This window comes from Fusarium falciforme, chromosome 4 (assembly GCF_026873545.1).
Source record: "Fusarium falciforme chromosome 4, complete sequence".
Taxonomy (NCBI): Eukaryota; Fungi; Ascomycota; class Sordariomycetes; order Hypocreales; family Nectriaceae; genus Fusarium; species Fusarium falciforme.
In genome coordinates, this window is record NC_070547.1 from 2,493,261 (window position 1) to 2,520,565 (window position 27,305).

Here is a 27,305-nt window from a genome sequence, read left to right on the forward strand (position 1 = left end):
ATTTCCATAACGAGACATTGTGATGACAACCAACAAGACCCAAGGTGTTGGGTTGGGCGCGTTGTCGATTATTAACCTGAAACCCTCCCCGCTTGATGGCGAAGCGAGTTACTCCCTGATGTTATCAGATCTTGGCATCATGATAGGGACCACAAGGCAGAGTCAGCTCCTCTTCAGCCTTGCGAGGGAGGGAGATCGGCGAGTTCAGTCGGTGATAAGAACAAAAAACTTTGCCGGGGATGAAGGTCTCGGTTCCGGATGCGCGCTTAGTGGGTGGTCCTCGGAAGAAAGATAGAGTCCGAAGGGATCATGCAAGGGCCAAGAGCATGAGGGATAATAATGTGCGCTGTTCATGGCCCCATTCCCGTTCCCACCGCAAGGAGGGGATGTCGCTTAGGGACGAAGCGCCCTGTTCCTGGTTTGGTTCAAAATCCTTGTCCTCGGACTCTTGGGCTCTCTCGAAGACTCATTCGAGTGTAGTTAGGTCTAGAACTCGGACCCGCAGGGGAATTCGGCCGGATAAGCCATCAAAGGAACCAATACAGAGTAACGCCTCACACGTTTTTCCAAAAGAGCGGGACCTACGGTTGGCGCCGAGGAGAGGCACACAAGAAACCCCTGCGAGCTGTTGGTTGATGTCAGTCTTGGCATCTTGGCGAATGCTCTTACATGAGTTGAAAAGACATGGGTCCATGCAAGGGCAGCAGAGATGATTGAATGGTCAGCGCACGTGACCCCCTCTGACCACTCACGTCCGAGATCTTTCAGTCTAAACCGCCAAGACAACCCCATCACCACCCTTGTGCTCAGCTGCGCATGGCAGGGCATTGCAAAGGAACCCTGCCTGATTTTGTGCGTGGCGATGCCTTTTCCATGCTGGCCTAGCTACCAGGCCTATCCAGACCTGGGAAGCCAAGCAAAAGAGAGTGCGAGAGTGCGAGAGTGAGAGAGCGAGCAGGCCTGTGAGGCTGTTGGTTCCTCTTAAGTATGTCATATCTTCCTTAGTTGCAGGAGACCTGGTTCTCGGAGGTTTCTTTTCTCTTAATCTACGTAAATTCTCCTGTTTGCCTTTCATGGCTTCATTCAGTCTGGTCTCTGCCGTCTCTTGTGTTTCATACAAGACTCGGTGATTGTCGACGCCCACATCCCGACCATCGTGCCACTTATCAGCTCGCCTTCTTTTTAGAGGCAGCCGATCATTTACTCCCCGGGAAGCTGCAAATCATCCGGCTAGAAGTAGACGAAAGATGTCCACCACAGTCGTCACCCCGAAGGTGCCGGAGGTTTCCTCTGAAGAGTCCAGGCGCACATCCGATCACTCTGCAGCACCCCCCGAGCAACCACTAGTAAACAGCAAGCCCAAGCGGAAGAGATGGATACTCATTCTTTCTATTGTCGGCGCTGCTATCGTGGTGATATTGGCGTTGACTCTTGGGCTGTACTTTGGTCTGAAAAAGTCAAGTGGTGGGGGTGGAAGCAATCAGGAGAGCCAAGACGGGACTTCAACTGACCCGACCAAGAATGAGACAAACCATGCAATTGAGGACAAGGTCGTTGATCTGGGCTACTCAAAGTATCGAGGCAGGGAGCTGGGTAACGGTATCACCGTGTTCCTCGGCATGCGCTTTGCTAAAGCTCCCGTCGACGACCTGCGGTGGCGTGCTCCCGTGGCCCCTGAATCCACCGAGGGCATTCAGAGCGCTGAAGATGTAGGCATTTTCAATCCAACTCGGGATTTATTGAGGAATTCATTGATTCTAACTTGCTGCAGTATGGCAAAGTTTGTCCTGGTGTGAAGCAGGGCCTCGGCGGCCAATACCACGAAGACTGTCTCTTTGTCAACGTCTGGACCCCGGCTACTTCTAACCCCGACAAGAAGCTCCCAGTGATGGTGTACTTCCAATCCGGTGGTAAGATATCTCTTTCGCTGCTTCTCGGATGGTGTGGCTCACCCATGATATAGGCTACATCCTCGACTCGGCCCCTTACACCAACGGCACGCAGCTCATCGAGACTTCGGACAACAACATGATATTTGTCACCTTCAACTACCGTGTCGGACTCTTTGGTTTCCTAGCTGGAAAAGATGTCAAGGAAGATGGGGATCTCAATGTTGGCTTGCTTGACCAACGTATGGTGTTGAAGTGGATCCAGGAGCACATCTCCAAGGTCAGACATACTCATCCTTAACATAAACTGGGACGACATACTGACCATTTTAATAGTTTGGAGGTGATCCCGACCACGTTGTGATCCACGGTCAGTCCGCCGGAGCAGGATCTGTTGCTCTCCACCTCGTCGCCTACGGCGGAAAAGCCGAAAGCCTCTTCGCCGGCGTCATCTCCGAGTCCACGTTCATGCCTGGCCAGCCAAAGTTCGACGACCTGGAGTACCAATACGAGGACATCCTCACCAAAGTCGACTGCCTCGACGCAAAGGATAGGATGGCCTGTCTGCGTGGCAAGAGCTCAGAGGAGCTGCAACAGTACAACAGGCAGGGTCCTTTCGCGGACCGTACTTATCCGGCCACATTCTACTGGGCTCCCTGTACCGACGGCGACATGTTCCCCGACTATCCGTCCAAGCTTTATGAGAGGGGCGACTTTGTCAAGGTGCCGCTTCTGTTTGGTGCCTGTACCAATGGTGAGTCTTAAGATCAATGAGGCTGTCTTGATTGAATACTAACCCGAGTTTAGAGGGCTCCAACTATGCCGTCAACGCCGGCAGCTCTGCCCAATTCATAAGGTTCATGTTGAATGAATACCCCTATCTCACCGACAACGACACCGAAACCATCCTCGGTCTATACCCCCGCGAACCCAGTCTCCCCAAGCACGACATCTGGTTTCCCTCCGCCTCCCGAGCCTACGGCGAAGTCACTTTCATCTGTCCGGTTAACAACATCCTCAATGCTGTAACCGAAAACTACAACAGCACCAACATCTGGTCGTACCGCTACAACGTCCAGATCAAGGAATTTGTGGAAGAAGGCCGTGGTGTCCCTCACGTTGCCAACGCCCCCGCTGTCTTTGGTCCAAACATGATGGCCTCTCGATCGAAAGCCAGCTACTACACCTACAACGCCCCCATGATTCCTATAATTATGAACTACTGGATCAGCTTCGTCCGTGCTCTGGACCCCAACAAGCACCGTTACGAGGATACACCTCGCTGGGAGAATTGGGGTGATGATCAGCGCCGTCTGGTGTTCGAGTTGGGTAACCTGACAATGGAAAGCGTCGACAGGGGCGAGATAGAGCGGTGTGAGGCGTGGTGGGATATGGGCAACTCGACTAAGCAATGATGAAGATGATATTGACGGTTATGATTGTGTGTCAGCACATTTATTGGAAAATGATTTCACCTCTGTTTTGCAGCTATGATACCCCTAGCCCAGACAATAAAGCATAATGTTGATTCGGCCTATCTTGACTTCGTTCAACCTCTAAACTTGGCCTTGAATCATCACTTGAACCTACTACTGCATATATGTATTTCCTTAACCATCTGGGGACTCGAGGCCAAATACTAGGAATACACTTGCACCACAAACAATTCTTCTGATTGCAATCGCTCTAGTATCTACGAGTGGCACGCGAAATTCTTTACACACTAATTCTTTGGAGGGCCTGGAACGAATCTTCCAAGCGGTTGACCTCAGCCACTAATATAGCTGCCTCCATTGCCTCTTATTGTCCCCTGGCACCCTTTACCATCGAGACCCGGAATCATTGCTTTTGTGAACCTTGATGCAATTGGGAAACATCGTGTCATCAATTCTCTGAATGCCATGGGCGATTCAAAGTTTTTCTCACATAGGATCGTACTGCCCGTTTCGCCTCCGATGCCCAACGCCATACTCGCCGTGTTTTATGGTGTGATTTCTGCTGAAGACTCTGACTCATTGGGCTAGATCCAATGCCAGATTCGTCGAAAGAGTTGTAATGACCAACATTGGGCCATAGAGGCGTTGGGTCGCTACCGTTCACAGCTGATACTCTTCGACGTTTTCTTATCCTCGCTCTTGGCGCGGTTCTTGGTCGGAGGAATGACACCTTTGTCCCCAGTACTTTGGAATTCCTCGATCGACCAGAGGAAGCTTGTGGTCTCGATATTCCGGGCTCACTTCCGGGATTTGGCTGGAGGACTGGCGTCGCTATTGCTATCCCCCTATGTGAAGGGGGATAAGTGATATCAAACTGGTCAGATGGATAATGCCGACCTCTCTTTGTTGATTCATCGATACTGGAGAGTCTGTTCTCCCCTATCCCTAAGTGGGCGAGCTCTTCCTCGAGGGCTTCTCCGAAGCTAGAACGGTTGGTTAACGTTTCTTTTTGAGGAAAATGTTTCAGTTCCAAGAGAGAATTGAAATGTCCAAGATCCGCGTTGCGTATGACTGTACCGTCATGAGCCAACGACTTCTGGCTCATTTTGTTGCGAGATACTTTGAGCCTAAGCATGGGTTTGATGGGATGGCTAGAGCTTCTCTTAGGGGCTGCTGAGGAATCATCACCCTCCCTTTGACATCCTGCAGATTGGGAAGATCTCAGTCGAACCTTAAATCGCGAAGGGCGGGCTCGAAGCTGCTGGTGAGAGCGTGGCACTAGAGTTTCATCGTAAAAGAAGGACTTCAAAGCCACAGTGCTTGCATTGGGCTCCGGTTCGACGGGTACGGCTGTATTGACTGGACTGGAGTACAGCAACCCTGTCGAAACCTCGGTCTCCGTGGAGGAGGTTCCATGAGGCGATCCGGCCTTCAGTGCCTCGTCGGGTAAAAGAGGCAGTGCTTTCATCAGTTGTGGGATACTGTTCGTCACTCTGAGTTGCTTGGCAGGAGAAATAAGGTTAGGGGACAAGATAGACGTGCCGACGTTTGCCCTCTCTCGTTCTGGATGGGGGATGGCAAAAATCGAGTCCTTTGGGACAACAATGTCTGCGGTAGCAGGGTTCCGGCGATGACGACCTCTCCCTGCTCGTCCCTTCGTTGTCATAGCGTACTCTTCCCGTTGGGACGGTTGGTTTTCAAGATGTGGAGGCGCTGACATTTCTGGAAAGCCTTCTCGGAACTGCTCCTCTCCTTGACAAGCAGTAATAGCTTTTTGTCCATTTACCTCCTCATCAGCCAATAGATCGCGCTGTCTACTTTCAGACAGTTGGGCAACAGAACCACGCTCAGCCAACATGGAATCGGAAGAACAGTTGTTCTTGTAGGGACCACATAGATGCATCATATCCAGGCACAAAGCATTGGGCTCGGCACCCAATGTCTTGGAACGACGAAAGGTCTTGGGGCTGGATGGGCGGTGGGTGTTTTGACGGATCGAGGGCGATTTCTAGAAGCCATCGACTTCAACTTGTTCCATCAAATGCTGTACATCCGCAGGTGGTGCCGAGCTTGAATGCACACGTCTTGCATATGCCAAAACATATTGAGAGTCAATGGTGACACTGCTTCCAACTGAAGCGCAGCGAGGGGATAGAGCATCTTCATGTGCTCGTTGGTAACCTTGAGCAGCCTGTTGACCAGTCTTGTCAAAGTCTGCGTCTGACTGAAAATCTGTGTCTTTTTCTGACGGAGCTTCAAATTGATCTGTTAACTTTGGTCAGCATCGATACACTAATGTTTTGATCGCCTTACCTTTGAGGTTGGTTCCACTTGAATCGATGGCCGGAGGGGTATCTGAATCGTCCATGGTCTCTGTGCCGTCTGTCCTCAGCAAGAATGGATGTCTGATTCCCCCTGCTCTCTGAGGGATTGGACAAAGGGGAGGAGCATACTCCTGCTCATATGGGGCCTCCGTTTCGAACTCTTCGGTATAGTCGTAGTAAAATGAGCCTGCCGCGCGTGGTGGTGGCACGTTGGTATCCAGTGGCATTCCCTGATACATCTCCACAATAGACGTCAAACTGGCTGACCGAATACTTTGGTCGCTGGAGCTTGTCTGTCGGTATTGAGGCCGCGGACCCCAATACTGTATTCTGCTTGGTGTTCTTGAGCGACTAGGTCCTGTGCCATACTGATATGGTCCTGGAGATGGATGTGAGGGCAACGAGGATGTCGATCGACTGAACTCAGGCCGCATCGACAAGGGAGGATACTGATGATGGCTGCGAGGGCCTCTGGGTTTATGAGACCAATAGACAGTTCGCTGTTGCCCTAGTGAGATACTGAACAGAAGAAAGAGATGCCGGGGAGACAAACCTGTGAGACCCTATCAATCCCAACCATCCTGCTGTAATCAATGACTCCGTTATCCGACATTGCGGGAGAAGCAGGTCGAACCCCAGGTCTTCTCAAGCGTGTTGGATATGGAAATGGGGAGCGAGGGCGTTGGAGGCCACTTGTGCTTGGTAGACTCTGAAAAGTACCGGAAGATTTGAAGGAGGGTATTCGTCTCGAACTGCACGTTGTCAAGGAGTGGGAACGATAACCATCCTCGGAAGAGGGCGACAAAGATCGAGAGAGAGATGGATGTGCCGATGAGCCATAGAGGGAATTGATCTCGGATGTTGTATCTCTATATGAGGGCAGCGATTTGCGGTCGTCTCGACCAGGGCCATCCTGAAAGCCTTTTGGATGAGAGCGAGAAGGACGCTTCTGTACTCTAACTTCAGGCCTCGGGCGTCGAGGATGGCGGTACCCGATGGAAGGAGTTGGGGGCTTGATGGAGAAGATGCCAATATCCCCAGTCTCTGTGGTCGTCTTCAGCATGCTCTCGAGGGGGCCAGGAGAGCGAAGAAGAGCAGAAGTTTCATTCAAACTCTGGTACGGTCGCCGCAGCTGGGAAGGAGGCCGTAACCTGGAGATGTCACTCAGTCTCTCGTGGGCTTGATAGGAACTGTGGAGCGAGGTTTGACTGATCGATCTGTGTCGGGAATCTTCGAGATCCATGGCGATACATTGACTTCTCGACGTGCCGAGACTTGGAGGCATATAAGTAACTGAGGGATATGCGAATGTTCATCGACGACAAAGTGACCAAGAAGACCAAGAAAGCTGGAGTAGGCGATTACAAGCCAAAATGACAGACGTCACAGGCAGATTGAATCACATTCCGAGGGAAGATTGGTCAGTGGAGGAGAACTACGGGTAATGGAGAGGTTCAGGCATTCATTGGGAGGCAGGAGCAGAGAGGGAGTTTCGGAAGGAGCACTTGGTTGACTGGAGGTTTTCAGTAGAACGACTTCTGTGTCCCATTGGTACTTGCCATTTTGGTAGTCTTTTTTGGTGTTGAGGAGCAACCTGAGGAAGGAGCCTGAGAGCAACATTGACAGATCAGAGAGCAGCAGTGACAACTCAAAGAGCCAAGAATCACAAGATCAGTTTGACAACGCAAAGCTCCATGACGCTGCGTGTTGCGTGGGTGTGCAGAAGAAGGACAGAGGGCTTCATGCAGAGGTGGGTCCGAGCTGCCATGAAGCCATCACCGTTGTCAAGGAGTTCCTCCCAAGTGGCAGGTCCACAATTGAAAGAGTCATTTTTGCCAACGGCGTAGGATCGGCAATGCACTAGCCGTCAGGGGATTCTGCTAACCCCAACGACGTGAAACAATTCCTGAAATGAAAGGCCATACGTTACCTTCGGGTTTGAAAACTCTCAAGTCGAAGAGGATTTGTTGGACAAATCAACGGGTCAACAATGCTTGGTGAGTCGAATCAACGTCGGTGGCGCCTCACCCAAACGCCGTCCCCCTGTCATGAGCGACAGGATGGGCGTCATCAAGCATTCGCTACGCTTTGACGGGGACATTTGTGAAGTGGTTGTCGTCTATGTCTGTGCAATCACCATTCAGCAGCTCTCCTCACCGCCGAGTCTTCACGTGCAAGTCAAGTCGAGTCCCTTTTTTCCCATTGCCGGGTTGTCACGGGATTTGCCTCCCTGTCACGCGGTTTCCCAAGAGATTGCAGAGCCCGGGCCAGAGCCTAACGAAACAAAAAAGAACCTTACCCTTCTCCCGAGGCATTCCCGTGATCTCCCATTAAACCCCCAGCCCAGGGCAGGGCTGGGACCTGCCAGGCGAGACACTCATTTCTTGGGCAGCAAACAGACTCCCTCGTGGACGGCCTCGACCGAATGCTTGTTTTGTCGTGTAGCGTGACTCATTACCCTCCATGTCCAGAAATAAACCACATTGTCTTGATTGTTGCCCTTGGCAAGGGACCTGGCCTGGGTCTGGTCTGGAGTCTGGACGGGACCGGAACCCCGTACCGAAAACGGGTGGCCGCAGAGAGCCGAAGTGAAAGTCGAGGCATCTGACTCGGCAACAGGGTTTAATTAGCAGGGCATGGGGCTTGTGGCTCTTCTGGAAGCGCTACCACCCAAAGCGCTCCAGGATGGCCGCTCTTGTCAAGACGGCTCCCGATGTGGCTTGCACCGTCGACGAGTAGAGGGTCCCCCTTGGCCCAACCCTGGGCCACCCTTCAAGATTTTCCGACCTTGTGGACAAGTCTGGCCTTTCAAGCCTCGCATCCAACTGGCCACCGCCGTATCCCCGCAGTCCGTGCTGCCCACCATGGCTGGGTCCACGCGGTGTCTTGTCCAAGACTAGTCAGGGGTCTATCGCTCGCTCGTAGCGCCATCGTCTGGCGCTCAAAGGTTGAGCTAATGCCGGATGCACATGTTCAACTGGGGGTCGCTTGATTTTGAACAAAAGGGAACCCTCTCGCCCGGCCGCCCATGTCAAGTCAAGTCAAGTCAACAAACCATTGTCAATAACAGACGCCTTCTTTCAGCCTTTGACGACTTTATTTCCGCCCTTCCCGTGTCTAACCTGTGGCTTCAGGCTCGGCCCTTTCCATATATCGTGTCTCGGGTTCCCGTCGCCTTTCCCCTCACCACCTTTTTCACCCACACCTTTGAACCAGGACAAATCGACACCTTGGAATCTCGCCCGTCTCGCCACAATGGAAGACCGGAGGCCCAACCTCACTCTCCCGCTCCCCATTCGGGAACCATATGAGTTTCAACGTCCCCAGACTTCACTCCGGAGCCCTTCAATACGCAGTCCCCGGTTCCGTGAGGACTTCGACGCTCCCTTCTCGGAGGCCATTATGAACGCTTCTAGGACAACGCTCGCCACCGATACCATCAGCTACCCGTCTACCGGAACCAACAGCCGAACTAGCATTGGAGATAGCGAGCGTCCGTCCCCTCTTCGACTTACCCATCGCAATGCTTCCTGGGAGTCGGAGACCAAACGACGAGCAAGAGTCAACGACCGCATCCTGGAGTGGGCCAAGAGATCGTGGGGCGCCGTGCGAAGCCGCTCCAACTCCAACTCCAACAAAGGCGACTACTTCGACAGCCAACCCGCCGCAAGCCAAAGCAGTGTTGCCACATCCCCATCAGCAGACGACATTGCTTCAACAGAGCCAGACGGCAGTCAAGCAGCTAACACGGTCACCAACACGCAAAAGTTGACATCAGAGTCGAAGTAATGGATTGAATTCAGTACCCGAGCACCCCCATCTAATTGCTTATGGGGTTGGATGAATAATAAATGAGTTAATGTCGGCGTTGGTGGTGTTAGTCTTCTCGGGTCCAACGACGACCATGACGAGGTTAAAGGCTTGGATTTAAGGATTGATTAGGAGGCATGACCCCAGATAGAGGCAAGTCCTCCACCAGAGGCGAGACCTCAGAATACACCGCCGCCAATAATGAAAAGGCGCTCTTGTTCTCTCTTTGCCCATTGAATGATCTTGTTTGCCCCTTGTGTTATTGTGGCCCTCGACACATTGGGTCCGGCCACGCAGTAGAATTCAAAGACTGGAGTTATCCAGGCCAAGGACGTCGCATCATCCCCCACAGAGTGTAGCACTTTGAGATGCGAGTGCTTCGCGTGTATTGACGCATGTAGTTCGTGATACACCGACATCAGTCTCCTCCGCTCAACTAGCTCGGTGAAACTGGGGTCCAGGGAGGCCATGCAAAACTGGACGTTGGCCCGTGACTTGTATAAGAAATGACTGACCTGGCTGCCAGGGGTGATCTCGTGTATCTTTGGGCGGCCAGTGCGGGTGGCATTCTGAATGATAGCCAGAGTTCCATTCTTAGCAAGTTGCTGGGCCACATTGTCCCTCATCTGCTTGAGTTCAAAGAAGCTCTCGCGATCGGCACTAATGAGAATCATGGCGATTTCCTCATCCGCTGATCGTCCTTGTGCTGCAGCTGGGGAGCTAGCCTGCTCTCCAGATGCGCCATCAAAGAAGCTGACGTACATGTAGAGATAACCTTTGTTGTTAAAGGCAGGCAAGCATAGTGGAATCCAATTCTCTCCACCCCCTCCCTTAATCCCATCACTCTCAAAGAGCATGTTGAAGATGAGTTGAAGGTCGCTGGGGTGGAGTGAATGACGACGGGGCCGAATGACACTGACGAGTTTCCCGCCAGCCACGATGAGGCCGTACAGTAGCTTCTCGGTCCGCAACTTTAAAAAGGCGTTATTTATAGCAAGTCGCTGCGATTTTCGAAGCCTGAGGCACTCCAATGACCCGAGGAGTGCAGAGGGTGAGCCTTTTGTGAAGGTATCAGCCAGTGACGACAGTAGAGACTCGGTCCCTTGCAGTGGCTTCCGCAGATCGGTTGATGGACGGTTGGCAAAGATGTGAGTTAGCCTGGGCAGTGTCAATGTCGACAATATCTGCATGTAGAGAGCTTCCAGCTGTGCCCGCAGCTGCGCGTCACTTTCGCCCAGCTTGCTGATGGCGACAAAGTAGAGGGGTCCTTCAGTCGAGATGACAAAACGAGTGTCTCCAGCGGAAAAGGCTTGCAGGGGGTTCTTTGCGCCCTCGTAAAACGAAATGATTGTTTGAACCACGCCCATGGAAGAATTGATGAGGCTCAGATCTCCATGACGACTCCAGATGGGCTTTCCGGCCGACGACAGGATCAGGTAATGTTTGAGTTTGGATTTCCATATGCGCAGTTTGTCCTCGTCTCCAGAGTCGTCATTATCATCGTCCTGGATCGGATCGAATTCATGATCAAACTCGGTGAGCTTATCGTCAGCACCCGTCCTGCTCCTTTCAAAGGGTTGGACGGTGGCTGACTGAGAGCGAAGCAAGTTCCAGGCTGGGCTTTTCTTATGGAGCTCCCCGGCGAGCAGACTGGCGATATCTCCAGCAGGTCGCATGGTCGGTGCAAAGCTCATGATGCTCGCGGTCTCGTCCGCCTCACCGCTAAGGCTGCTCTCATGTCGACTAGGAGAGGCATGACCGCTGTCGGCTGGACTCGGTAGAGAATCGGGGCCAGGAGTAGGAAACGTTCCACGAGATCCATCTGGAAAGGACAGCGTCTGGATTTCCACAGGAGTTATTGCTGTGACCGCTTGTGCTTGCAGTGCGGACGGGTCCATGGTGGCACTCGCGGGTGGCCGTGGTGGAAGTGGAGGACGGTACTCATCGTCCGTGGGGGAGATGGATGCTGGATTGGGTCCCATCTCGACGGGTTCCATGATAGGCGTAGCTCGCTTGTCGCATTTCCAGGGGATCAGCCGTCTCGATGGTGGAATCGAGGAATATTCAGTGCAGCTAGAACCCTACGACCGGGCAAGCTTCCACGAAGGACGGGCGAGGCCATTATGCCATCTTGGACAAAGTTAAGGTTGACGATGGTGGTATCGGGGCTACAAATGAGGAGAGAGATCCATCAAGGCTTCGGGCATGACGCAGCCACAGTTGGGTCATGGTCATGCAGTTTGGAGGGGCTGTTGCAGCCTTGCGCTAATGAGCCCCGTGTTCAGAGAGCTTTGGCCAATCAGCGCCTCCCCCGTACTCAAAGCTCCGCTGATTTTCAAGGTAGGTGCTAACAGCGGGTGCGGCTACGGGGGCTTTGGAGCTGCCGCCTGTGAAACGTAGCCTTCTGAGGACCTACAGACTCGAGATTACGTCTACACAACGTCCGGCGACCAAATTAACTATCGTGCGCTCTGGTTGCTAGCGATGCCTTTTGGCACTGTCGCCACTCTTCAGGGAACTCGATGTTCTCATATTCAGCTTCCATCACAATAGTCCACAGTCATGGCTCTTGAGCCCGGGTCCGGTCGTCGCTCAGTGTCCCCCGATAGCTCGGGACGAGATTCACCTATCCCACGACAATGGCGGAACCAGCTCGGAGGAGGTACGCATGCGCCATGGCTTGCTCGGATCACCAGGTTTGGTTGCTAACATGCGGTGGATAGAGGAGCACCCAATCAAGGACAAGTCCTATCGCAAGTATGCCCACGGGGTTGACAAGGCGCTCGTGTTATTCGAGACAGCCCTGGAGGAGTGGGCAGACTACATTTCCTTCTTGAACAGGCTTCTCAAGGTGCGCATCGATGTCCTATATCATGTCTATGAGAATCTAATAGATTGCCAGGCTCTACAAGCACGTCCCAAGTCGATCAATGCCATCCCTTCCAAGGCCACCGTTGCGAAACGACTCTCACAATGCCTCAACCCCTCCCTCCCATCCGGCGTACACCAGAAAGCCCTGGAACTATATAATCTCGTCTTTTCCGTCATTGGCAAAGATGGCCTGTCAAGAGACCTCCCACTATACCTTCCCGGACTGGCAACTGTCCTCTCCTTCGCCTCACTGTCCGTTCGGGCACCATACCTCGATCTCCTAGAACGCCATTTCCTTGGGATTGATCCTCGATCACTTCGACCGGCTATGAAGTCCATTATTCTCGCCTTACTACCCGGTTTGGAAGAAGAAACAAGCGAGGACTTTGATCGAACACTGCGCCTGGTTGAAAGCTTCAAGCATGCCATTAGACCAGCTCATAGCGAAGAAATCACCGAACAGCACTCAACAGGTGACGCATTCTTTTGGCAATGCTTCTTCTTGGCATCCATTACCAGCCAGAGCCGTCGTTCAGGTGCCCTCGCATATCTCGTGCGATACCTACCCACGTTAGGTCCGCAGGTTGCACCCGATGCGAACAAGTCAGCGACTGCACAAAACGAAAGTGCTGAAGGGACGAAGGGCAAGCTCGCATCGGTCGTGACATCTCCCGAGCCGGGCCTCTTGTTGCGCTGCTTTGCAAGCGGCCTCTCTGATGAACAGTTGCTTATCCAGCGCGGCTTCTTAGATCTCTTGGTTTCTCATCTTCCCCTGAATTCACATGTCATTCAGACTCGAGTGAAACCTGTTGATCTGGAACTTCTTCTCAAGGCTGCGGTTGGTGTTGTCACACGACGCGACATGAGCCTGAACAGACGCTTATGGGCCTGGCTTCTTGGCCCAGAGCCAACTGCGGAACACGAACACGGTCCTGAAGGACCACATAGTCCTTCTGCCGAGCATCATGCGTATCTAGCTTCCAAGACCAGCCACTTTGAGGAATTCGGTCTCCAACCATTGACAAAGGCTCTCCTCCAGATGATCAGGGGCAACTCACAAAACACAGCCAGCGAGCGAGCCAGACCCTACAGGATATGTCTTTCACTAATGGATCGGTGGGAGATTGGCGGTTTGGTTGTTCCCGAGGTGTTTCTTCCAATAATCGAAAGTGTGCGACGTTTCAAGGACCAAGCTTCGACCAAATCCGAGTTCAACGAGGTCGTGCGAAGTGCCAGCGTCTTCTTTGACGGAATCGAAAGTGGCCTGATTTACGGTGAGATTGTCGGGCTTCTCGCGCAGGCCTTGGGCCCTGGAACTCTCAGTTTTGCGGAACGAAGTGACAAGCTCTCGCTAGTCAACTTCATTCTGACCAACTTCAACGTGCGAGAAGAAGAAATGATTACTATCCACGCCCCTCTGTGTTGCCTGGCAGCCCTTGCAATGCTGGAAGACTCGAAGGGCCGTTTGGCATCAAACGACAGTTCGACTTCTTCCTCATCCCAGTCCCTGTCTAGCCAAGCTCAAAATGTCGCCATATCACTTCTGGAGATTATTCCAGAGAGGGTATTCCCAGAGCATGTGGAAGGTGAAGGGATACATGAGTCCCCTTCAACAGTGGATGTGCTCAAGAAGATACGGAATTTCTATGTCAATGAGCAAGGTAACGTCGAGGCATCGCCGCCACCTTTCAAACCCTTGGACATTGGACAAATGATCTTGGAGAAAGCATCACAGTTTATTTGTGAAAACCTGGACTCGTCAGCAACTGACCTCGGCATTTGTGTACGGCTCTTGGTTCTTGCAATGCACAAGACACCCAAGACATATCCAGTCAAGGAAGCGCAGCTCTTGGAACTTATGCATCACCTACTTGATCAGCCAGAGATAATCCCGTTTCCATCCTTCGCAGCGATATTACAGCTATCGACACAGCTATACTATGCAGAGAGGATCGAAATCAAACAACTCTCACGCTTAGTACTCCCTCTGGTGCGGCAGGCTTGGACATATCTCTCTGTGTCTGAGCCGAAATACCACGTGGAGGCAGTGCGAGGTTTATGGCAGCTGCAGTCAGCCTTGACGCCTTTCAATCGCGATATCGAAGCAGCTTTGTCTAGCCTCGTCATCTCCGATGAAATTAGATACAGTGGCATCATTGAGCCTGTTGATGAAGGTCGCGCACTCGGTGTCCTATGGTCGCACACCCTACAAGACAACGCTTCTTCAGAGCGACGAGGCTCAAAGACGCCGATGCTTGATATCAAGACCCTTCCACGGCTCGCTGGGGCAGATAACTACGAGATCATGCTCACACAGCCCCTATTCCTGATCCTTGACGCTCTTCAAGATGACCGCACACAATTGTACATGACGGTGAAGTCGTGGCTGAACAGCATGTTGGGGATTGATCGGTGAGACTTGTTGAGCTATACAAAAGGGACAACCGATGCTAACCTTGCGTAGACTTTTCTTGATCTTTGTCTCCAAATTATGCGAGATCCCCTTCCTTCAGACTCTGACGGTGGCGAACGAACAGATGGAGGAAGAACCACCCACCTTTACCGAGGATGATGATCTGGATCTCTGTCTGTACTACCTGCGAACTCTTTCAAATATTCTCGGCTGTGCTGCAGAGATTTCTTGGAACGTCTTGGCCTCGAAGCATGTCTCTTTCCATGGCCAGCAGATGCAAATCAGCTGTAAGACAACCTTTCATCTACAAAGCCCTGCTTCATACTGACGAGACGACAGCCGGAGGAGAGGAACACGAGATGACGTTGCAGGAATTCTTCATTCGCGTCTGCATGAGATGCATCAGGGGCAACTCCGCCGCGAACACTGACAAAGACTTTGAAGCTCGTGTCAATCAGCTGTATCGGTATTCACTCACCCTTTTGCACAAGTTCCTCCTGGGTCCATTTGCCGCCCCTCTCTCAAGGTTCCATCTGGAGAACGTTCTCATCGAGCGTCTCTTCAAGGCTCTACAAGGCTCTGATGCTCACGTGCAAGTCCTCCTGCTTGATGTGGTCTATGATACCCTCAAGCTTCGAGACGTTCCAGCTATTGAGGTTACCCCGTCACCCATATCCGAGAGGAGACCATCCGTTTTCGACCCGAATCGAGGGAGTAGGCCATCCATCTCGGGATCGGATGCTCGACCAGTTATCTCATCGCCACCGCCTCAATTACTTCAGTGTCTTCAGGATGGACTGAGCTCACCCAACAGTCGGCCTGTCCTGGACAGCTGGGTTGCTTTCGTTGCTGAGTGCTTGCCACTTTACTCGGAATCCATCTTCCAGGTTCTCATACCGCTGGTTGAGACATTATGCAGAGAGATTGGTACAACCTTTACCAACTTGCGAGAGACTTTCGCGTCCACTTCGCTGTCTACTGGCATTGAGAAGTCCTCTCCTGAGTCTACGCTGATCTACCTTCTCAACGGCCTGGAACAAGTTCTTGCACGGGCCCATGAGCAGCTTCTCCGGGAGGAGGCTCGGACACAAGTGGTCAAGGGCCCAGACCAGCCTCAGTCCATCTTTGGAAGCATGGTTTCGAATGTCTGGCAGTCGGATACCCCCCAGTCTCGGAGTGCTACGGCAAATGACCGCTTGACTGTTCACCTAGCCCTCCAAGATGCCGTTCGCATCTGCTACAAGATCTGGACATGGGGCCAGGGTGACGATTCCACCAAGCAAGATCAGGGGTCTTTTGGGTCGTTCAACTACACGTCCTTGCGAATGCGGAATCGTGCGAGACGTCTGCTCGAGCATCTCTTTGCTGCCGAGAACCTGGAGTGTCTCGAGACTGTCATCGACATCTGGAAAAACTCGACCGAGGGTTCTCAGTCAAACCAGGTCTTCAACCTTCTGTCCGCGCTGGAGGCTTCTCGGCCAAGACACTGCATGCCGGCATTGTTCAATGCCATCTACCGACGAACAAATCCAGCTACAATCGATCCTACATCGAAATCAACAATGACAATATCTCTCCATGACACAGATCTTGTTTGGTTCCTTGTTGAGTATGCTAGGACATTGGACGATGACGCTATGGATGAGATCTGGCAAGACTGCATGGTCTTCCTCAAAGACTTGTTGACGAACCCATTCCCCCATCGTCAAACACTACCAAACTTGCTCGAGTTTGCAGCTATTCTTGGGGAGAAGGTCGACAATACCAACTTTGGAGAGCAGCGGAGGATGCGAAGAGAGCTAGGAGTAAGTGACCCCCCGTGCGATTATCGATATGTTTACTGACTCCTGGCTAGGACACATTCCTCAGACTGCTCACTGCCTTGTTTACGACGAGACCCATGACTTTCACTGAGCCAGCGGTCCCAAGTGGTGCCCTTGAGAAGATCCCCAAGTCCGATTCCAACCACTCACTCAACGGCGCAGCTGAAAGCCCTGACGATGTTGTATCTATCCTCGCCTCGATTGTCCCAAACCTCAGCAAGATTCTCGTCGAGCCTGACAGGGTGCTCTCTGCTGCTGCAACGATATCTACTAATGTAATCGGGCCAACTCTACGAGCCAAGGGCTTCCCCGACATCGTTTCCAAGAGCACCATGCGTCTTCTTTCGGAACTGTCGAGGTTGCACAATAACCAGAAGAATTGGAAGAAGGATGTTGGTGATGCCTTCAACGACTCCAAGTTCTTTGGCATGAACCTGGCGTTGGCAAAGGATGATTGGCTTCCGCTGTTGAGACAATGGACTCTGGCGGACAAGGAAAAGATGTCCGAGATCGTCGGCCGCATTGGCTCTCCTTCCACGGCCGGTATCGTGTTTGGTGTCGGAGCCACATCAGCTCGACTTGAGGCTGATCGCAAGACACAGCTCAACCTTCGCAGGATCGCCACTCTGATTCTTTCGTCGGCCGAGGACGCGTTTGTAGCTGACCTCCCGGACATCTTTGGCAAGTTGGCCGAGCTTCTTGCCGCCTCGTCAACGTCTTCCCCGTCGTCTACCACCCGCGGGGATATTTACATGATTTTCCGCGCTCTAGCCCTCAGGACCAGCGCAATTCACCTTGGCATGTTGTGGCCGGTCGTCAACGCCGAGATCCACGCAGCAATCTCTTCAGTTGTGGCCCCAGACAACAGCCCTGCGTCTGACACCTATACCAATGCCTCCATCCTTCAGGCCTGCAAGCTTCTCGACCTCCTGATCTGTGTGGCGCCTGATGACTTCCAGCTGCATGAGTGGCTCTTCATCACCGACACCATCGATGCAGTCTATCGTTCATCTACCTACCAACCTGTCGCCTTGGTCGACGAGTTGTCTGATGAACTTGGCGCCGCGGTGTCCAACTCGGGCTTCCAGCTTTCTTCGGTGGTCAACCCGGTGGCAAGCGGCTCATCCCGCAGGCCACTCCTCGGACCAGGTGGCATCAACGACGATGTCAGCCTTGAGAGAAAGGACGAGCTGGTGGCCAAGGTGCTCCGGCCCTTCTTTGGTCAGCTCAGCATCTTTGCTTTCGAGTCTACGTACGCAATGGGCCGGCTCGACAGGGAGACGTGTGTCTTTGGCCTGCTGAAAGATCTGTTTGATGAGCGGAGTATTGTCAGGGCTCTATAAAAAGGGGGATTTTACTTTCACGGGAGGAACTGGGTCGACACATTTGGTTAATAGAACGAAGCATGTTTTGGAGCGAAATACATGCACGCCGCTGAGTTGTCTTTAAAGACGCGAGGAGATATGCCTCAATAGATAGATGTTTACGGCCGTCTTGAGCCCCTATTATGAATGTACGCGAAATCCAAAATCTATCAACACTCGTTATATCAGTCATACCCTGCTACAGGGCTCAAAATGTTGTGTCCTGTTGATCTGGTTAGTGGCCCGCAACGGCAACCTCTGTAGTTACTCACCAAGGTTCCATCTGACCGCTCCCCAACTCCAAATATAGTACACAGAAAAAGATCCAGCCTTAATCTTACACTTCACCAACCCTTACTCAAGCCCAGGCATACCCCACAAGACCAAATGGATTCTCCGAGTCTTGTGTCTGCTGGCCGTCTGGCTGAGTGAGTGCAACCCCTGCCATGGCATCCTCCAAGCCCTCGCCTAGAACCCTGCCGACAACACTCTTGAAAGCCTCCCTTTCCATAACAGCGCCAAACTCGAGACACTTGACGACTCCATTGAGTTCTTTGCTCAGCAGATCCAGCGTGGCTGGGTCAAGTAGGACACTCTTGTCGAAGCTGGCGGCGAGCTCGAACCACGCCTGGATGGGAGTAAGCTCCTTGTCTCCCGGGTTGAGACTACGAGCGAGGCCGTGCAGTGATGAGAGTGAGATGGCCGGTGAGGGCCACTCAAAGGAGACTGGGGGCACGACGGGATCGAGGCCAAGTGAGCGGCGGTTGTGGCAAGATGAGGCCGATGAGACGAGCTTTCGGCCGAGGAAGACATGCTGCGGGGCGTGCGCCATGCAGAGCGATGAGGCCATGAGAGTGTGGCCCTTGGCCTCATCGTCTGAGAGGTAAGAGTGGGAGGGGAAGTCGCCGAGGAAGAAGTGGTCCCAACAAATGTGCTCGAGACTATGGGAGCGTCAGTGAATCTGTAACACGATGTCAGTGCAGAAGGGGGAGGTTCTTACGAGAGGATAAAGTTGATGACCATCTGTTCCTCCTCCTGAGACAGACCCGAGTCTCCCTCAGCCGCTGGTGAGTTGGTTGCGTTGCTGCTGGTCGAGTTGGACCGAATGCTAAAGACGGGCGTGTCCATGCAGTCATCCTTCTTGAGAGTGACGATGATATCGTCGACGTTGACATCAGCAAACATGTCCCCTTCACTCTGAGTCAACGCCCCAGAGTCATAACCGCCCGTCCCCAAAATCTCATCCACCCAAGCATCGCCCTGTCCGGCTATGACAGGCCTCTGCAGCTGACACTGCGAGTTGCCACAGTCGGGAACAGCGATGCCCTTTGATGCTAGAAGTGCCCTGATCTCATCGTTCTGACGGCGCAGCTCCCCAGCCTCAAACTCGGTCAGCGAGATGAGCTCGCGGTAGTGGGTGATGTCGAGCTCCAGCTCCTTCTGGTACTCTGCTTTGCGCTGGCGGTGCTGGATCTGAGCCCGTCGGACCTGGGCGCGTCGGACCTTTGCCTTTTCGCTGGCCGACAGCGACTTTCTGGATTTTGGTGGCGATGTGCCGCTGCTGGTGTCGGGCGCTGAGATGAGTCGTCAGCCTGAATCCAACAAGATGTAGCTAGGTGTGAGTTGAGCTTGATTCTGTCGTCAATATCTGAGTCATCCATTCACACTCTCAGGCTCGATATCCCGACACTTGAGCAAATCCCGAGGCACCCAAAGACCAAAGTCTCAAAGGCCAAGACATGAAAGAACCCGCTCTCTTCGACTTACACTCGCTGCTTACTGCAATCGCCTTTCCCCGCCCTTGCGGCGAGGCGCTCTCATCACGCCCGATGCCGCGGACCTTGTCCTTTGTCTTTTTCAAAAACGCCGAGAAGGACGGCCGATCGCCCGGTGACTTTGAAGAGGCCATGGCTGGGTTGACTCCCTTTTTTTTTTTTTGTTGCTCTTGGGTAATTGGATCCAGATGCTAGTGCTGATAAGTCAAGGCAAGGTAGTGTGAGTGAGACGCTGCTTCGGGTCTGGGAGAGCTCGGGTCAAACGAGGAGCCGTTGCCGAAGGAGACGGTACAGTAGCTGTAGCTTAGTTTCAATGGCAACGGTAATGGTCCATCGGGTCAAACCCTCTAAACCAGCGATAAACAGCGTTCAAAGGAGGGCAATGGTAACAAGTCAGCCACAGGTGGTTGAAGAGTCAAGCCAGCTGAGCCAGGCCAGGCCAGGCCAGGCCAGGCACGTGTGTAAGTCACGAATCGGATTTTTTCTAGATCCGCGAGCCATGTCATCCCAAAGGCTTAGACTACAGTGGCTGGCACTGCATTCTGCCTGCCTCCTGCGCCTTGCTCACTTCCATGTTACAGTACCGACCTATCTACGTCACATTAGATGGAAGGCACCAGCGTCCACGTACCTTCGGTAGGTAGGCAGGTAGCTTGCATTCACATGGGCACATTCATTGAACATGGCTCCTAAGTTTGATGCTTTTCTTGGATCATAACCCGAGAACATCTCGAAATTATGGCAAAACTAACAAATCATCATCTTTCTCTAAGCCGAACTCCAATGGGTATTGTCCAATCAACCAATACCCTGTTAAAGACAAGCAAATCCGTCCAACGCCTCGCTCAATGCATCCCGAAATTGACAGCAGCAGCACAACTTTCCACGACTCTATTCGTAGTCATCCCCCTCGCTGTCTGTCGCCGTTCCCTCCTCCAAATCATCCTCGTCCAGCTCCTCGAGGTCGTCGCTGTCGTCATCGTCCTCCGCGTTCAGTCCGCGTATCGACTTCCAGTGGACGTAATCACCTTCCAGCCACCGCTTGCTGACTGGGAGTTGGTACGGGTCGAACGGGAAATACGGGTCCAGCTGATGGTAGCTCTCGTCCTGCATCTCGTATCCCGCGTCTCGCAGAGCACCGCCTGTTGAGTAGGTTGACGAGAGATATTGCGTTAGGCGAACCCGCTTGTTTCCCTCCACCAGCGGATACACGTACATAAAGTTGAGACGGTGCGCTATCTTGGCAAACTCCTCGACAATAACGGGGGCGCAGACCTTGAGCGGGTTGAGCTTGCCAAAGATCTGGATCGAGAGGTCTTTTCTGCAGGTTCCCATCCACTCCATCTCCTGTCCGATATACGAGGCAGGGTCGTCGCGGTCCACAAACTCTGGCGTTGACACAATCAGATCTTGCCACCGGAAGCAGAAGATGTAGAGTGTGGCTTGGACGAGGCTGTAGTAGGGATGGAATCGCTTCAGGTCCGGTCCGCGGCACAGAGGCTCGTACTTCTTACGGTACGTGTCCAGATGATGCAGCAGAAGCCCAAAGATGTTGCGGATCAAGCTGCCTGGAAGATGGGATCCGCGAGCCACAAAGCTGGCCAGGTAGGCTGCAGCAGCTTGCTTGAGCACGTTGGGCGTGTTGCTTTGGAAGGCCGTCGCGATAAGTTGGCCACAGAATGCATCTGTCAACCGCTCGTGCATCTGCGCAAAGTGGAAGATGAGGAATTGTGTGTGTCGTGATTTGTAGGTGGGCAACACCATGTGGTCGAACTCGCGAAGCAGTACCGTAAACGCGTCAAAGGCCGTGTCCGAGCCGGGGTTGGCAAAGTGAGGGGTGTAGACGCGGAAGAGGGTGTCCAAGACAGCATCCATCTTTTCCACGCTTCCCTTGATCGATTGGATTCTCGCCGCATCTTGATCAAAGTCTGGATCATCGCTGTCGACCGATTCGTTATCGCTCTCGTCGTCTCCGTCGTCCTCCCACTTGTCCGCGCGTGAGTGATCGCCCAGTGCGTACATGACGGCGGCAGTCACGTCATCGTCGAGGTCCTCCAGGTCGACCTGCATCTGAGAGTCGATTTTGACGACCCGGTTGAGGATGAGGTCGAGCACCTCGTCGCGCAAGAGGGGCACATATTTCTTGATTCGCAGCAGGTTGTCGACGTAGGCCATGTGGACACGCATCGACTGGTCGGGAAAGGGAAAGTTGGAGCCGAGGAGGTTCTCCAGCACAGGGACAGCGGATGGGAACATCTGGAGCAAATACTGCAGGGTGCCGTGTAATCTATCCCGCATGGTTTCGCGGCTGACCTCAGGAAAGTCTGGCACACTCCAGACAGAGGGACGGCTATCAGAGAACTTGCCCACCATCATGGCCAGAACAGGCGACAGGTAGGACCCTTGAGCACTGACCAGAGCGGCCAGGAAGTGGGTAAAGACCTTGACAAAGTCGTCGTCTCGTCCCAGCCAGGAGCACTTGAGAATAGTCTTGACGAGGCCATTGCAGGCCTTGTCCTTGAGGATGGGAATGCAGCCCGTGAGGGCCATGACGTAGACCTGGAGCTCATGTGGCTTCAAAGTGTCGTCTTCTTCGCCGACGACGGGCGGCAGGTATCGCTGCTTGTCGCTGGCAAACAGCTCCTTCAGAGTATCATACTGGCCATCATTCCCTCGCAGGTGCTCCTCGAGAGCAGTTCTGACCTCCAGCTTGACCTCGTCCATCGTCCTCCGACCAACTTCGTACGTTACGTTTCGAATGTCGTCAAAAAATACCTTGCGGCGCTTGGTGGGACTTTCGGGTGCCTCGAGGGGATCGCTGAGCCCAGCATGCTCAGCCTTTCGTCTGCCGAGAACAGAAGCCGGCTTGAGGATCGACCGGACGGGCGTCGAGCCCCTTGGAACAGGACCAGAGAACTTCCTGGTCGTCGGTGTAAAGGGTCTCATGGGTGTATATCGTTTGCGGGAGGGGAAAATCGTGTGATGTCAGGTTTGCTTGCTCGCTCGCTCGGAATGGTGGCGTCTCTCAGGCAACAGGGCTGTCGACACCGTCACCGAAAAGAGGGGGTTTCGGGTTTAAGGGATATTCATGAACTGAAGATTGTGCTGCGAGGTGGTCCAGGACGAATTACTGGTCATAATAAGCATAAATCATCAGCACATGTGCTGGTCGATGAAGACAAACAGCCCTGCAGTGAGTGGTGAGAGAAGGCAAATTTCAATCCAGTCTTAGGCGCTGGTGGGCACTTCTTTTTTCGATAACACTTTTTAGGTGGGGTCGCACACGTGCCTTTTGCATCCGGATAAGGTGGCCCGTGCACCTTTTGAACGAACATTGTTGCGTCAGTCTTGCTCCTCCTCTTCGGGCAATAAGAAAACAATGCCGAGAATGGAAACAAACGGGTCAATTAAGCCCGTAACGGAACGAAAGACGACTTCTGTTCATTCTCTATTCTTCCCCTTTCGTCTTGAACATTTGACCTGTTTCCAGAAGCACAGGTCAGGTTCATGCCACCCTCTCATACTCCACACGTCATGTTGTAAGTCGCAGACTGCCAGGTCTTAGTTATAACACTCCATGCGCAAGTTTCTATTCTGTGCTAGGACTCGATGCATAGCTGTTGGTCTGTATCCTTGAGTCCGATATCTGACTGTCGAAGGACTGTTATACCTGGGCTCGAGACTGCCACAGCCCAGAGGCATAGGAGACGGCATTGTCAAGAACTCTATCATTCCGATAGCACCATCGAGTCTCTTTCCCAGCTTTTCCGGTTTATTCCATTCCATATCCTTAATCCATATGTTCTCGTACATATACATCCGCCTCTATACACCATCCGCTGTTTCTTCCTTCGGGGGGTTCTCGTAACGGCAGGTGAGCGGTAATACAAATCGGTTCGGTGATCCATGTGATCCAGATCGCGACTGTTGTTGGTTGTTGTCGACTTTCCAAGGGGTGATAAGCCAGCAGCGCATGCAAGGCCTTGCGCCTGCAATCCTGACATATCCGGAAGTGACTAGAAACATCTTAGTAGCCATCGCCAGCACCAGCGCCGTTATGGCCAGGCTGCGACCCATAGATGTAGTTAGGATCACCAGCGCCCTCGACGCTGTTTGCGCCTTCGGGGGCAAACTCGTTTCCGACGGCACCGGGCTCAGCCTTGGCATCGCCCATCATGCCACCAGCCCAAGGGGTGTTTTCCATGACTCTGTCGCGGTTTGACTGATTCTGTTGCTATTGGCGCATGTTAATAAAGGGCGAACCGCGCAGTAAACCTGATATACTAACCTCGCGATACTTGGAGAGATACACCTTGAGAGCTTCGGCGTAGTTCTCAAATCCCAGAGATGTCATTGCGAAGAGAATATCCTCGCCATTGACAGTCTTGCGCTTTTCCTGCTGGCACTTCTCCGATGCTGTGCGAGCCAACCCCGTCAGCATGCTGCAGAGGAGAGACATGACTCGGATCGCAGCATGTAACTGCGAGTCCTGAGGGGGGTAAGAGGAGCGCTAACATACCTTCGCTGGTGATGAAGGAGATGAACTCACTAACACACTCTTGCATGCACTCCTTGGCTTCCTTGGCTATCTTTGCATTTTCGGGCAGGGCATTCTTCATGATGCGGGCGACTGGAGCAAAGTTGCGAATGTTAGCATCAAGTTCATCAGCTCTATCGGCCTTGGAGGCGCGAGGCGCTTTGGGCGACTTGGAGGACGAATCGCAAGACATGGGGCCGGCCAGATATGCACGGCTAGAAGGCTGAGACTTCGAGCAGCTCGCGCAGGAGGAAACGAGCAAATCACGACGAGGGCCCCTCTGGGGATAGAGCACTTACCATTGGCTATGGGCAACCATCGGTCCTGTTCTTTAACACCCTCGAATTCGTAGCCCGCCGTGTTTGCGGCCTGTGGGTCTTGTTGCTCGTTCATTTGTGCTTCGTCCTCGGGTGACTGTGCACCTTGGTCGACCTCCTTGGGAGGGGATTGGGGGGAATCCGACATATTTGGCTACCTGCAGCGGCTGCTAGCGTCCTTTGTCAAAGGGGATTTCGGGCTGGCACAGCTGGGCCTCGAGATGATGTGTCCCCAGGCCACGTCGCAGACGGTAGGGCTTGCAAGCGTCGTTGGGGTGTGTGAGAGAGGAGAGGGGTCTCTGTCTGCAGTGCTGCGTCAGTCCTGAATGCCGGCGAGGGCTCTTAGTCGCTCAGGCAGGCGGTCCCTGGCCCGGGATCTTGGGGCTATGACGCTGGGTTGCTTGGGGCTTTTGGGGGGGTGTGCTCTGAGGCGTGGTTGAGGTGCCCTGCTGTGGGTTGTGGATTTGGAGGTAAGGTAGATACGGAGCGGAGCTGGAGCCGGAGGGGAGGGGAGGGGTGGGACCTTCATCGACGCAGACGCATGGCCAAGAATGAACGAGACCAGGGACCAAGACTTCAAGGTCGGGGACTCTGACGGGAGAGAAGGGCAGGGGCAAATTGTCCAGCAAAGATGCGCGAATCTGGGAGAGACGGACGGGTGTGGATGAATCGCGCGCGCGCGCAGTCTACGCACCTCTCTCTCTGCCTTTCTCGGCGAGTTATTGCTTGCAGCAGCTGTCGGCCGGTGGTAACGGCTGACAGATACAGATCAAGGGTTAAAGGCCGAGGCGCGCAAGGGCACGTAACACACGCGCAGGATGGAGGATACGCGCAGGAATGGGGATTATTGCGCGCAGGTCGCAGCGGCAGGGTCCCAGGCGAGGCAAAAACCGGTATAGTATGGCCGTTCAGGCGCGTCTCAACGTCGGTGGGAGGACGGAGCGGCGCAGGTCAAGTCGCGACTTGAGATGGCGACGGAGCGGCGGTGCGGTGCGGTGCGGTGTTGACTGCGCACGGAGGGAGTACCGGGTACGGGTACGGGTACGGAGCTGTACTGTACTGTAAAAAAAGGGCTGTTACACGAAAGGGTTCTCAAGCGTTCTCGTTCGCCAATGCCAGTGGCAGATGCCAATGGGTCGCGGGGTTTGGGAGCTCTCGCGTCAGCGGGCGACGATGGTTGGAGCTCGACACTGAAGGGACCAGCTTCTCAGAGGGCACTGTCCTGTGCTGATCGGATCACAGAGGGGGCCAGGCCGGGGCGTGTGTCTGCGATCGAGGGAATCTCGCGACGGGGTTTGTTTGGTTTGCAAGAGCAGGGGGACGAGGAAAGGAAGAAAGCTCACAGGCCGCGGCTGGAGGCGAGGTTTGAGAGGGCGAGGTGCAAAGACGTGGAGGGCGAGAGAGGGTGTCTGAGTTGTTCGCTTGAGGTCGCAGCGCCGTCCTAGAGGTGCATATGTGGGGTTTCTCTGGCTGGCGAGGTGAGCAAGAGGGCAGGATCAGTGACTCCAATCGAGGCCAAGCAGGGAATAATTCGAGGCTCAAGATGCGGTCAACAGTAGACGCGATGCGAGCTGAGACTGGATGGGTTAGCTAGTGAGAGGTTAGATTCATGTTTCGTTTCCCCGGCACGCAACAACAAATAGAAATGGAAGCCTGAGGAGAAAGCCTAAGGCTAAGGCTCCGGGTTGCGCGCGCCCCCAGCCTCAGGAAGGCGCTAATGGTGACCCCCAAAGCGCCTCCAGGCCCTGTTTGCTGGGTGCTTTTTAGGTCGTCCAGGGCACCTGCCGCACTCCAGACCTGTTTTCCATATCGATAACAGCAAGTGCCAGTTGCAGTAGGCTCGGGGTCTCCCATCGCGTCTAAGCCCTTTTGGAAAGAGCCTACCCAGCCGTTAGCGGGTGCCCCTACCATTCATCGTCATCATCACGACACCCCGCCAACGACGTGGAACAACATTTGTTGTCTTTGCTTGGTTATCTGATGAACAACAAAGGCAATAGATACATTTCTGATATTCAACAGTAGTTATCGATCTGAAGATTTCATCAGTCACGTACACTTCCGGCCCGTCCGAGCACCAGACAATCCGCCTCAAGCCCAAACTCAATGATCCCCTCAGCCGCTAATCTCTCCAAGCCATCCATCCATCCTTGGTAACAGACACAATTGCTGCAAACACTCCCCACGGCCACGGCTACGGCTACACCAGGTTCAACACGAACATGTCTCCGGCGGTGTGCCGCAAACTCTTCCGTCCGGGGGGCCATCCATCGCATCGTGCGAAGGAGGCCGTGTGTTCCAAGTAATACCTGCCTACTTGCCTACCTAGTACTGACCGAGAAAACGTGTATAGCCTAGTGCCCTACGGCTAAATTTAGGGCTGCCATTCTCACCTCCTTCAAGAGCCCTTCAGGCGAGGCCCTCCGCATCGACAATTGTGCCTGTTGATCAGGACATATTCACAGCGCCATGCGGAAATCGCCCGACCTCCAGTGACACGGGACGGGGCACCTCAAAATGACGTCCCGCCATCACTCACACACCTTCCAGGTCTCCTCTGACCGGTGACGATCAAGTCCGCTGGGACGGTACTCGGAGGGTGGGCCATCTTGAGCCCTCATTTGGCAATGGCAGAACCTCACCAAGCCACCGCTGTCGTTTGTCCAGCGGGCAACCTAGTGACAGGGCCAGCCTAGTCCGGTCCCAAGCCCGTCTTTCGGCCGGTTGGGCTGGCCTCGCCCTCACC

General features: G+C 53.5%; 8 protein-coding genes across 8 annotated transcripts; 3 read left to right on the forward strand and 5 right to left on the reverse strand.

Moving 5' to 3' along the window:
* Positions 1-1,247: 1,247 nt before the first annotated feature.
* On the forward strand, positions 1,248-3,304 carry NCS54_00551700 (Carboxylic ester hydrolase; the record flags this gene model as incomplete). The annotated part of the gene is made up of 5 exons (XM_053151018.1): positions 1,248-1,709; positions 1,772-1,910; positions 1,964-2,169; positions 2,226-2,643; positions 2,697-3,304. 5 exons carry the CDS (start codon positions 1,248-1,250, stop codon positions 3,302-3,304), a joined length of 1,833 nt encoding a protein of 610 aa, XP_053006993.1.
* A 2,029-nt stretch (positions 3,305-5,333) lies between these two features.
* Positions 5,334-6,262, reverse strand: NCS54_00551800 (Hypothetical protein; the record flags this gene model as incomplete). The annotated part of the gene is made up of 3 exons (XM_053151019.1): positions 5,334-5,590; positions 5,639-6,149; positions 6,203-6,262. The coding sequence occupies 3 exons, from the start codon at positions 6,260-6,262 to the stop codon at positions 5,334-5,336; spliced, it is 828 nt and encodes a 275-aa protein (XP_053006994.1).
* Positions 6,263-8,694: 2,432 nt separating this feature from the next.
* NCS54_00551900 (Hypothetical protein) lies at positions 8,695-9,438 on the forward strand (the record flags this gene model as incomplete). Its single annotated transcript, XM_053151020.1, has 1 exon — positions 8,695-9,438. Exon 1 carries the CDS (start codon positions 8,905-8,907, stop codon positions 9,436-9,438), a length of 534 nt encoding a protein of 177 aa, XP_053006995.1. The 5' UTR covers positions 8,695-8,904.
* A 200-nt stretch (positions 9,439-9,638) lies between these two features.
* NCS54_00552000 (Vacuolar fusion protein MON1) lies at positions 9,639-11,456 on the reverse strand (the record flags this gene model as incomplete). The annotated part of the gene is made up of 1 exon (XM_053151021.1): positions 9,639-11,456. The coding sequence occupies one exon, from the start codon at positions 11,454-11,456 to the stop codon at positions 9,639-9,641; it is 1,818 nt and encodes a 605-aa protein (XP_053006996.1).
* A 565-nt stretch (positions 11,457-12,021) lies between these two features.
* Positions 12,022-17,909, forward strand: NCS54_00552100 (Dopey-N domain-containing protein; the record flags this gene model as incomplete). The annotated part of the gene is made up of 6 exons (XM_053151022.1): positions 12,022-12,121; positions 12,183-12,310; positions 12,362-14,742; positions 14,795-15,030; positions 15,083-16,548; positions 16,599-17,909. The coding sequence occupies 6 exons, from the start codon at positions 12,022-12,024 to the stop codon at positions 17,907-17,909; spliced, it is 5,622 nt and encodes a 1,873-aa protein (XP_053006997.1).
* Positions 17,910-18,288: 379 nt separating this feature from the next.
* On the reverse strand, positions 18,289-19,839 carry NCS54_00552200 (Hypothetical protein; the record flags this gene model as incomplete). Its single annotated transcript, XM_053151023.1, has 3 exons — positions 18,289-18,871; positions 18,931-19,504; positions 19,698-19,839. 3 exons carry the CDS (start codon positions 19,837-19,839, stop codon positions 18,289-18,291), a joined length of 1,299 nt encoding a protein of 432 aa, XP_053006998.1.
* A 757-nt stretch (positions 19,840-20,596) lies between these two features.
* Positions 20,597-22,651, reverse strand: NCS54_00552300 (Hypothetical protein; the record flags this gene model as incomplete). Its single annotated transcript, XM_053151024.1, has 1 exon — positions 20,597-22,651. The coding sequence occupies one exon, from the start codon at positions 22,649-22,651 to the stop codon at positions 20,597-20,599; it is 2,055 nt and encodes a 684-aa protein (XP_053006999.1).
* A 1,081-nt stretch (positions 22,652-23,732) lies between these two features.
* Positions 23,733-24,707, reverse strand: NCS54_00552400 (CBFD-NFYB-HMF domain-containing protein; the record flags this gene model as incomplete). Its single annotated transcript, XM_053151025.1, has 4 exons — positions 23,733-23,939; positions 23,994-24,121; positions 24,225-24,335; positions 24,542-24,707. 4 exons carry the CDS (start codon positions 24,705-24,707, stop codon positions 23,733-23,735), a joined length of 612 nt encoding a protein of 203 aa, XP_053007000.1.
* Between the last annotated feature and the right edge of the window lie 2,598 nt (positions 24,708-27,305).